General features: G+C 36.5%; 1 protein-coding gene across 13 annotated transcripts in view; it reads left to right on the top strand.

Moving 5' to 3' along the window:
• The window catches only part of LOC120636036 (basement membrane-specific heparan sulfate proteoglycan core protein-like), a 223,810-nt gene that overhangs the window by 68,471 nt on the left and 143,138 nt on the right, over positions 1 to 12,201 (top strand). For all 13 annotated transcript variants that reach the window (XM_039907294.1, XM_039907292.1, XM_039907288.1 and 10 more), the window contains exons 2-8: positions 4,594 to 4,717; positions 5,185 to 5,245; positions 6,417 to 6,487; positions 7,462 to 7,624; positions 8,247 to 8,416; positions 8,779 to 9,306; positions 11,729 to 11,842. In XM_039907294.1, coding sequence (XP_039763228.1) covers positions 4,594 to 4,717; positions 5,185 to 5,245; positions 6,417 to 6,487; positions 7,462 to 7,624; positions 8,247 to 8,416; positions 8,779 to 9,306; positions 11,729 to 11,842 — 1,231 coding nt within the window. The remainder of the gene's footprint in view (positions 1 to 4,593; positions 4,718 to 5,184; positions 5,246 to 6,416; positions 6,488 to 7,461; positions 7,625 to 8,246; positions 8,417 to 8,778; positions 9,307 to 11,728; positions 11,843 to 12,201) is intronic.

The following is a 12,201-nucleotide window of genomic DNA, read 5'->3' as shown; positions in this document are numbered from 1 at the left end:
CAGTCATCGTCGCCATCAGTTTCAGGGTTTGAAACATCCCTATCTTTCGGTATTCTATAGGATATATTTCAGAGAGTGTGTTCAAGAACTATTGATCTAGTTCCCCCCTCGCCTTTTTACCATCGAAACGCGAGGCACCGTAAGGATCTTTGTCCCTGGTCTATTTACCACGGACGCGTTCGAAAAGCTTCGCATCTTCGTTTCTGATCCGCACCACTAGGATCTGGAACGCCCTTCCAGCTTCCATTTTCCCCAGTACCTACAATATGAGTACCTTCAAATCAAGAGTATATAGGCATCTTCTAGGCAAGCGCGCTCAAGCGCGCGGTCTAGCCCAGTTATATTTACCCCATACCTACCCCTAAGTTTCTTTGCGACATGATACTGGAACAGAATTGCTTGGGGGCACGTGTTCGTCGGTAGAGTGGCAACTACTCACGTTGGAAGTCTTCCACCAGATGAGGCAAGATGAAATTCAGACATTTTAAATATCAAATTGCACCTGTCGGGATCGAACCCCGGACCTCCTTAAAAGTGTTTAAGACTACAGCGCTCTCCCCTGCGACAGAGAGACGTCAAGCTTATTAATGTTCAAAGGAGATGGTTTTAGGGCATAGACCCAGCATTCTGCTACAATGCTGGTTGGTAGACTTTAACGGCTGTTATATGTTAGAGAAATAGATGAGATAAGCGGTGAGAGGTTGTCTGTATTAGATAAGTTTGGCTTATCTGCTGAATTAACATTTATTTTGGCACAGAAACAGCTTTTAACACAAGTGACTTTTACATATGGTATTTAATATTCAAAGTGAGAAGGTATGAAAAGAATTTAATTACTTCTCATAAGTCTTAAACTCTTAATTATTGAGCACACGGATAGCACTGTACCTATTCCACGAAATTTTACTAAGTGTAGATATCAGTGTATCGAACTTTGAACTTCGAACAGTGCATGGTGCCAGTGATAACCTATGCTTCTGAAACATGGTCCCTGATTATGGGCCTCATAAAAGTCACCACTCAGCGGGTGATAAAGAGAGCTAAGCTCGGAAAATCTCTGCGTGATCAAATTAGAAATTAGGATATCCGTAGAAATTACCGACACAGCTCAACGAGTCGCAAAGCTGAAGTGGCAATGGGCGGGCACATAACGGGTAGGATAAACAAACAGACAAACATACTTCCGTAAATACAATATTAGTACGGATGCTTTTTTTTATTCCACTACAAAGTTTGCCCTTGACTGCAATCTCACCTGGCAAGCAGTGGCGTACACTGGGTTTCTTACCTGGGTATGCATACGGCAGGAAAATAGCCTAAAATGGAAAAATCCTTCTCCAATGCGAGCTATATTCCAATTTTAGGATATGCAGTGCTTTTTTTGCATGTATAGAGTGCACGCCACTGCTGGCAAGTGATGATGCAGTGTAAGATGGTAGCGCGCTAACCTGTTAGGGAGTATGGTAGTCATACCCCTATAGGTTTCTACGTGACATCGCACCGGAACACTAAATCGCTAAGCGGCACGTCTTTGTCGGTACGGTGGTAACTAGCCACGGCCGAAGCCGAACGAGACGAAACAACGACATTGATGTCATAAAATACTTTATGTGTGGTGACGATCTCAATGTCACAGAGACTCGGTCTCCGTCTGTCGCCGGGCCATTAACTTGCTTGTCGCGTCCCTCACACTCGTTTGAGGATCATGTTGGACTAAGTAAAATTGCAAAGAAATCCTTCGTCGCGGCTTCCCCTCTCTAATTGCGGCTTGAGGGTCGATTTATTTGTGAAACGCACGCTGTTGTGTGTAGCTAATGAGGCCTTTTATTTGCCTCCTACTCGTGTTACCAAATACATCTTTAGAAAAAGGAGTAATTTCGAGCGCTTTATTTACGGACTTTGCCTTTTTTGATATTTTATGCGTGAAAGATTTTTAGGGTTGGTTATCAATTCGGTAAAATCCGACCTTTACGAGGACGAGCCGTCTTTCATATTTCACGTATGCTCTGTATTTTGTATACATTTTATCACGACGTAATATGAGTAGCATTGCACCTGTATTAAAAAATTACACGGGATCACGAATATTATAGGAACGCTGGGTAAAAGTACTGGGGTCATGTTATTTGTAGTACCTACTGTGCTGTTATTTAAAAAATATCCTTCGTAAAAAATAAAAAGCATGGAACTGAAAAATTTTCTTTTCGATTCGAACCAGTACAGAGATTAGTACGTTCAACCAACCGAACAAATTCTTCAACTTTATAATATTAGTATAATAAAATAAATAAATATACTGCGACAATACACACATCGCCATCTAGCTCCGCAGTATGCATAGCTTGTGTTATGGGTGCTAAAATGACTGATGAATATTTTTTTAATGAATAATATAAATATATACGGAACACCCAGACACTGAAAAACATTCCTGTTCATCACACAAACATTTTCCAGTTGTGGGAATCAAACCCACTTCGCCAATCTGCCGACAAGTATACATTTTATACGCAGGTTTCCTTATTTTCAATGACATTATAGAAATAATTTTACATTCAATATCTTAATATAATCTACTTATTAATCTATATAGTCGAATACCCTGTTCAGGTCATTGTGCTTGTACTATCAGTAGCGTGCACTTCATGCATGCACAAAAGCACTGCATACCCTAATATTTTCATATAACTGGCAAGGAAGGAGGATTTTGCCATTTTAGTTCTTTATGCTTACCCTGGTCAAAATACCTGTGCACGCCACTGTGTACTATCAAACACTGTAATGCCAATTTATTTTTGTAAGAGAGCGGACATAGAAATGCACGATACTTCGTAACGGATTCTTGCGTTCCGATGAGTAAGAGCCTAACGCCCTTGACGCGTGCCAGTCCGAGACAAAGATGGCCGGGTAGGTGCAGAGTGTTAAAAGTATATTTGACTTCGGATCATAAAGAAGGTCAAACGGCTTGTTCTGAGAGGGAGGGCGATAATCGAAATCGTTACTTGGGCGGGGCGGGACGTGCGCAGACCAATCCCAAAATACCTATTCTTGGAGACATCCCAAAACCTCCTTCTAGTTGTATGTACCATTTAAAACTTCTTATCAAATATAGGTTACAAATAATCTGATTCTCCGTTACAATTGAATCTTAGCTACGCGCGAAATATAGTTAGTGAACTTACTGTTAATCTTACTGTTTTAAATGCGGAAGATTAAAAGGATATTTGTAACTAGATCACGCCAAGGCGATTGATCTAGATTAAAGTTGCACAGAGATAGAGTATAGACTGGAATGGCACGTGATAAAAATATGGCTTCCATACGATAGCATAAGAGATCGTGTTAGTTTTTAAATACTAGTAGTGGAAGTATGTAAAAACTAGTAGGAGTCCGTCATAAAGGTGGATGAAGACGCAAATGTGGATGAAGAGAGTTAATATTTTAAATGCGAAAGTGTCTTTTTTTATTTTTTCTCTTTATACATGAAATAAAAATAGCTTGCATCGTACCGTTCGATATCCGTACAAGTTACTCATTTTATATGACCCTGGCTGTGCCTTAGGGCTTCACAGTCACAAAGTCTTCAAGCTTCCTAAATAATTCAGATGCCTTAAGTAAAAAAAAACAATCTTAGTGATAGGGCAAAACCTATGATATTTACTACGGATATAAAAATATACTTCAACATATTTAAACAAACTACTAAGGTGTGGACAAATAATATACATACATAATATACAACGTGTTGTATATGATTTGGCCAGTAGTGTTGACTATTCTATTTATTTTACATTATTATGAACATAATAAAATTATAAACTATAAAAAGTTATAGTAGAAATCTCAAGCATGCACGTTTCCTTACGATGTTTTCATTCACCGTTGAAGCAAGGGATACTTAAATTACTGAAATTGAACCAATAATTGGGAAACTAAGATAAAAAGTAAAAGGCTCTTTTCCAAAAGTAGAAATATGTTTCACTTATAAAAATATATCATATTGTAAAAAAATTGAAATTTTGAAAATATATTTTCAAAATATATCATTTCTTGTCCGTCACAATAAGTATTTCCAACCGACTTAAAATATGGAGGAGGTTCTCAATTATGTATGATTTTTTGTTGTACATTTGTTACCCGTTTACTCTTTTTGATTGGTATGAGGTATGTGGTGTTGAATACATCGACGGAATTCTTTAAACATTTTAGGCACACTAAGCGTGTATTTCTGAAGTAATTTCACTTTTTTCCAAATACAGCAACATTTGGTCAAGTGAAACTGGTGGTAGAGAGAACTAGTTTAACAAGGGATGCGCTTCGATAATGGTATGGGGTTAATAAGCAGTTCATTCTCCTTGCTTTAAAGGAGCTAATGGCGAAGTGCCGGTAGAACTCCTCAACCATTAATGTAGAATATATATTTTCCTTGCTAACTATATAAGAAGGAATATTGTAGTACAAATTATCAAGAGCAACGGCACAAAAATGTTGTAGAATAGATTAGATATAGATTTTTATATAATAGATTTTTTTAAAACTCATATTTTAAGGGTTTAAGTTTTTTTTTTAAGTTTTTATTCTTTTCATTTCCAGGCTTCTGCAGCCGAGGACATCTACTGGGAGGGTGAGAATGACCTGGCGAATGAATTTCTCGAAGTGGATCGAGACTCCGGAATCGGTGGCCACTTGAGACGACTCAAGCGGGCTTGGTTTTGGAGTAAGTTCATAAATACTTACGGCTTACCTTCGTAACAAGAGCCTATAACAATATAAGATCTTGTAGATGTAGAAGTAGCACAGAGGATGCTGCCGCCCGTTCTCCTTTATATTCCCTTAGTCTCCTAAGGGTAGGGGTGGTGACAACTGTATTCTCATCTGCTGTCAGGCTTACCTTACTTATTATAAAAAAAGATCTTTACCAACACAGAAAAAGTCACGGGCAACTGCTAGTATTTAATTAAATGAGGTTCTAAATAATGTATTAAAATGATGTAATTTTCATTGATTTTAACATTATTTCCAAAAAAGTAGGTAGTAAGTACCTAACTCTATATGCAATCGAACTACGTGCTCTTCATTCGACGTCTATCGTTTGAGATTATGATAATAAAGATGTTATTGTGTATGCATTACAATATCATATAATTATACCATTTTACTAATTCAATATGTTAATAATTTCAGATACCGAAACGACAGCAGCACCCGAACCGGAAGAAAACTTTACCGAAGATGACGAACAGATGTAAGTTAAGTTTTATCTCTTTAAAATATAAAACAAATTGTCTTTTCGCGTGTGTCTTTTTATGAGCTAACTAAGCTAACTCCTTAACGGAGCAACAAATATGTTTAAGTTTTTTGCAAGTAGATTAAAAAAAATTGCAACCATGTCGCCGAAAAATAATTTAATTAATTTTAAATGACTAACTTCACCAAAATTCGGCATTTATAAATGTCATCTTCATATCAACCGATTGACATCCTCTGCTGTAAATAGGTCTTTTATAGGGAGTTCCGAACGGTCGTACGTACGATCTTGGGCCGCTAGTTTCCAGCGGCTCCCTGTAACACGTTTAATGTCATCTGTCCACCTCGCCGGGGGTCTGCAAACGCTTCGTTTACCGGTGCGAGGTTGCTATTCCAGCACCTTGGGACCCCAACGTCCATTGGATCTCAGAGCTATGTGGCCTACCCATTGCAACTTCAGCTTCGTGACTCGTTGAGCTATGTCAATAATGCTGCTTTTCCTTATTCCTGATTTGATTATGTACAGATACTCCGAGCCTTTTTATGAGACCCATATTCAGCGATCCATAGTCAGCAACACGCATTATTCGAAGACGCACGCGTTCAGCTCATGTTGATTCGTAGGTTCACCCGTTGAGAAAATATGGTGAGGTCATTGAGCATCGTATTATGGTCTTACTCCCAGAGTCTCTGGGAGTAAGACTATATCGTTGACAGTCTGCAAACCGAAGTTTAGTTATGTGCTCGCCGTTGATGATGATGCCAAGTAGTTTCCAGTCTGATTAATATTTCAACTAGTCGCTGAAATAGTAGGCAGGATATAATGCAACGCGTTTATGATAATACCCCTAAACGCTTTCTCTTCTTCAGTCAGCATTTCCTCCTTCCACTTAACTCTATAAGCTGTCATCTCACTATCCACTACAATTTCACGTACACCATATATATCTTTTTTGGTTTTCCTGCTTCTTTGTCTTTCCAAATATATATCTATTTTCCTGGTAACATGATTTTTTCCCCCATATACATGACCATCATACGTCGATCTCTCATCTTTTCTTTGCCAGCGGCCTTAACCCCCCCTTCTCATTGTGCCCTGTAGTGAGCCGGTAATAGGCGGCTATGATGAATTATCCTTATCTAATCATTTCTGTTTTGTCTGATTACAGCGAAGACGACGACAACCTCAATGGTGGGTCAGGTGCACGTGAGCCCGAGTTAGAGCCCGAACTAAAAGAAAGTAAGTGTATAAATTCAAAACTTACCGTTGAATTATGATATATATTAAAAGCGGTGATAGTCTAGTGGGTAAGGCTTCAGCATAAAAATTTGCATAGCCTATCGCTTCTGAGAAAGCTAATTGGGCTATCAAAGGCAAAAAGCTTAACAAGGGTAGTGTGTAGTAGATGCAAATCAAACATCAATTGATAAACTTTTGAAGCAGTTTTAAAGAATTCAATCACAAAAATTAAAATATGCTTAAGTTTATACAATATATTAAAACACGGTATCGATGTGCATACTATTAATGGCATTCCTTGGGAGCAGGCTGTCCTGCTTTCTTCTGACACAAGACAGAAAAATGATTGTTAAATTGTAAAATTATTAAAAGAGAAACTGCTTATTTTTTTGCCGGCTCCTTCTCGGGTAAATCTGGTAGAGGCTCAGGCACTACGATCATAAAAACATGACGTGCATAGGTCTATTAAATTTATATGAATTTTTAAAGTTTGAAGTAACTCGCTTTTAATAATTTAGACCTCGTATTGAAATACATACTTTTACCTTCTAAAACACTGTAGGACCAAACTATTATTTTAATTGTAATACTTAATTACCGAATAAATTAATGTAAATTGTATTTTGGATTCTAGCATTTATGCTAGAATTCAAAATACAATTCAAAAATACTAAATATTAAAAATTTTGGCTTATCTTTAATGTCGGTTATATGACGTTTATCCCACTGATTGTATCGATGGTATTTATACAAATAAAACATAAACCAAAAATATTTATGTCTGCTAATCCATTGTCATATCCCATTTTTTGAGTTTTTGCAAATTGTGGGGCAAATGATTGTGACGAATGAAAAATGTGTAAATTCACTTAAGTGAATTTGGAAGCGTTTCTCCCAGTCACATAATAAGGGTCTACTCTTACTAATGTTATATACCTATCTACATTTTTATAAAATGTAATTTGTCGTTCCAGAAACTCTACGAGTTACCTTCGTAGTGATGGAGCCATACCGGGAGAAGTATTCCAACAGAGACTCACCCGAGTTCCAGAATTTCTCCAAGTCCCTCGCTGGGGCTGTGAACACAGTGTTCCGAGATCTTCCTGGAACCCACCGCGCCAGTCTAGTGCGAATACAGTTAGTATAATATAAATTATTGCTTCTCCGGAATGTTATTTACGTGGTTATTATTACCTGTGCTTACAAAACTACCAAAGAAAACATTTTAATTGGGCAAAGCTTTGGGCTTTGAAATACCGATGGAACACAAAAAGAATTATTGCATTTTACAGGAACCAAGGGTTTAAAGTTTCGTTGAGTTTGTTTAGTGATACATAAGGCAGTAAGTTTATATAGGTAGCTTATCAGAAGTAGCTCGCGGACAAAGTCGGGGGGAAACTCTAGTACTTCTTCTACAGTAATTAGTAGGAAATTTCTTGGTTAACCATCTGCACACTAATCAACTGAGAGTACGATTCCAACTCTTAAATTAAAAATAACTATTCCGTAGTGATCGAAGCTGACACCGGCGCACGCTAAATTCTCCCTCAAGCCTTTTGGTTAACTCCCTCCAGGCTTAAGTGAAATTTTCTTATCTTGTGCCACAAGGATGTAATAGCTTATTTCTTACGATTAATTTTCATCATCAAACTTTACATTTTTTATATGAAAAGGTGACAAATTTTAAGAGAAAAATTATTTTATGAAAGATCAAAGTCTTGAAAAAATTAATAAAAAACAACTTGGTGTTTATTTTCAGATCACGCCCTGCAGACGAATTCTCTTGTAAAGTAACGCTGGACATCATCGTTACTGGGGATGACACAAATAGAATATCTGAAACATTGCGTGAATACATTAGGATCAAAAGGAAGCTTGATAAAATAATCGTCAATGATAAAGACTTTAGTGCAACAGTTCTTCACACAGGTTTGTAGAATTTTATATATCAATTCATATCATTCAAGTTTATTGAATACAAAAAGTTTCATAGGTACTAAATATTGTATAGCATTACCCATTAAACTACACGTTTTTAAAAAAGCTAAAGGTTTTTAAAGGTGGCATACGATCATCTTCAAACAAATGCATAGCAATAAGGATTATCGGGACGACTCGGTGATAGCTTATCAATATTTATTTGGTTACTTTAAATTAATGTTTTGTTTTATTTTTAATTTTATTTAAATGGAAAGAGCAAAAGCTAGGAAGCAATCTCTTTTATATATTTTTTATTATTATTTTTATTTTGGTTCTTTATTTTATTTACGTTTTAATTTATTCTTTGATAGGATTTGTCGACAGCGAATCTATAGATCAAAATGAAAATCAATACAATGAAGTTGAGAGAGGTGATTCTAATCCTGACGCAACAATATTACCAGATATAGTAACACCTGATAATGAAGATATTTTCGGAGAAAAACCTATTGGAGTTGACGAAAATGAAACCACTGAAGAAATTCCTCCTTACCAAGGTGGTGATGATTATGGACCTTCTGAGGAGACACCTTTCTTCGGAAACCCTGATGAACAAGAGCCCAACGAAATAAGCCCGAACGAAGCATCGCCAGATGAAGGAAGGAATGACTATGAAAGACCTGAGGGATCAACCGATGAAAGAAGAAGAAACGACTATGACAGACCTGAGGGAACACCCGATGAAGGTAGAAACGACTATGGAAGACCTGATTATGAAAGACCCAGTGAGAGCCCCAGTGAGAGGCCCAGCGAGAGGCCCAGTGAGAGGCCAGACGATAGAAGGCAGTGGCAAGAAACCTATTCATACACAGAAACACCTGAAACAACGAGAAGTTACTGTGAGATATTTTTATTATATCAATTTTGCAAAAAATACGCGTTAAATGTCTTTCATCATTTTAGATTTTTTCTTAAATAGTTTTGATAGCTCAACATAATGGAGGATACAAAATTATTAATTCCAGACTAGTTAAAAAAAAGTATACTTTTTTCATAAATTATTAATTAAAATACTGTAACCGGGCAGTAAAGGAAGCTATAAAAATATATAATAATTCTGGTTATCATAGGTAGATGCCGCGATTGGTAATATAAAAGCGGATAAACGTAATTAATTATTATTTTTTTGTTCATAAATTAATTCATTTGGTCTACAAACATATATTTCATATATGAAGATAACTCATTAGCGTCATGTAGCATTAATGCTATAGATAATATGATCAGAACATTATAATACAAAACTAATCAACTAAGAATACTAAACGATTTCATAGCGCAAAATATTTCGTCTGCTTATATTTTGAAGGCCAATTGGCACAGTTCGAAGCGACCCTGCTTTCTGAGTCCAAGGCCGTGGGTTCGATCCCCTCTACTGGAAAATGTTTGTGTTATGGGCATGAGTGTTTTTTAGTGTTTGGGTGTCACTGTATATTATTCATTAAAATATTCATCAGTCATCTTAGCACCCATTACACAAGCTACGCTTACTTTGGGGCTAGAGGCGATGTGTGTTTTGTCGTAGTATATTTATTTATTTATCATCATCACAAACATTTTGGGTAATAATTATCCGCTGCCTTCCAATGCCTTCCCACCTACTGAGAATTTCTTATCAGGAAAACCAAATACCTTAAATGTTTTGGGCCGATCCAGAAAGAACGGAGATCTATATAGACTAGAGTGAAAGATTTTTTTATATTTATACTTAATGCCAATTTATTTTTTGACAATTTAGAGTTATGCTTGAGATGGACTTTTTTCAAGTCGTCTATTTGGAAATTTGTAGCGATCGACATAAATATATAATTTAAAAACTGCATATCCAGTTACGTTTGTGTATTTCAAATTATAGCATAGTATTTCAATTAGGCTAACGCCCGGCGCCACTATACCGGGAATGGTGGTGTGAAATGTGCTACAGGACCCGATGGAGAGAGATCTTATATGACAAGATTACTCGCCATACCAGTGATCACGATCCTCAGTCATGAGGGAGCGACTAAAGAGAGAGAGATCATAGTTAAGTCGCAATAGCAGCTTTTGTGTTCGAAAATTTTATTAGATCGCCGGTAGAAACAAAAGTGGAATACATTAGTATCGCAGTACTGATTCTTATTCAAACAAATAGTTTAATCATCAAGGGTATTCTTATAGCAGTAACATACTTTTAATTCAATTAAATCGGACATTCAAATTAGGTGTTATCGCGAGTTTAAAAAATGCAAGGCCTATAACTAAACACAACAGTTATTTTTAGAGATAAATTGAAAAAGTTCTCTTTAAAACTAAACCCAATTTTCCACAAGAATAAACAAACTAAGTACTCTGTAGTACTACACCTAAATTGAATGCCACACATCTCTCAAATAAACTTTGACTACTGGATGTTTTATGTACAAAAACGAAGGGGGATGAAGTCACGGACAAAAGCTAGTTTAGTTTTAAAGTTTTAGTAACAATCAGTAAGAAGACATAATAAATATAAGTTTGATTGGTATTTTTTACCGTGTAAAATTAATTAAAATGAGTTTGGGAGAATTATTAAAGAGAGTCGTGCACAGAGTTATCGAGCATAGACCCACCACGCTGTTCCAATGCGGGTTGGTAGCGCGAGGTATCACGATGCATATATGAATGATTTACCACAGGGTTCTGATCTAAATTTTACTATAAATATCTTTTACAAGAATTAAAATATTTTGCTGTAAGAAACTTACGCGATTCCCTAAAACTCTATAAAATGTAGCTAAAAAGACAGTTTCGAACTATCTTATAAATTGCATTAAGGTTATTTAGTTTTTATTATAATTTTTTTTAAACTTTATCCGGACGAAAATGTATGAATTTTTTAATCATACTTTTCACTCGGGAGTTCTAGGGAGTTTTAAATAACTTGTTATATATATTTCTAATAAAACGCTGAGGTCCAATTATTGATTAACCTACACTGTATAAGGTCAGAAACTTACACCTGAGACTGAGTCAATAATAAGTAGACATTTCAGTCTTCAGGCACCTATTTGACCTATCTGACCTTTCCTTCACTTCGATTTTTCTTCTTCAACGGGACTCCTGCGGAGTTTTAACATCAGGCACAGTTTTAAATCCCTGTAATTTAAATTCGACGACTTACCTGATCGCCTTACTTACGTGGAAACTACCCCCTATCTTAAATAATCTTATAAACATAGAGTATTTGAGAATCTGCAACATGCTTGGTGGGAGATTGATTTTAATACGGACATATCTTGTTGACAGCTTGCCCGGACGATGCCATGAGTTGTGACGATACGAGGTGCGTGCCACTAAATCTACGTTGCGACGGCCGCTCCGACTGTGACGACGGCGCCGACGAGTCAGGCTGCCCGGACAGTAAGTACCTTCCTTCCTTCAATTTTTATAGAGCTTGTCTCGTCTTGCCTGTCGTAAAGAATAACTGGATACGACAATGGTTTTCTAAAGCAAATCCTAGCTAAGGACAGCAATTCATTTAAATTATTATTTATAAATTATAAATGCAGCTTTTTTTCGATACAGGCAATTAAAGCGGCAATAATATGGTTTCATTGTTTAGATTATATAATAGTCTCAGCTAAAAGGAAAAAGAAATAACAGTTTGCAACAGTGGTGTAGGTATTTACGCTAGTAACATATTAAATGTAACGTAATGTCGTCAAAGTTTTTGAAATGATGCGGTAGCCTTTACAAACGTCCCATAGATTTTTGCTGTG

This window comes from Pararge aegeria, chromosome Z (assembly GCF_905163445.1).
Source record: "Pararge aegeria chromosome Z, ilParAegt1.1, whole genome shotgun sequence".
NCBI lineage: Eukaryota > Metazoa > Arthropoda > Insecta > Lepidoptera > Nymphalidae > Pararge > Pararge aegeria.
Note: the sequence above shows the minus strand (reverse complement) of the source record. Positions and strands in the feature narration are given on the sequence as shown.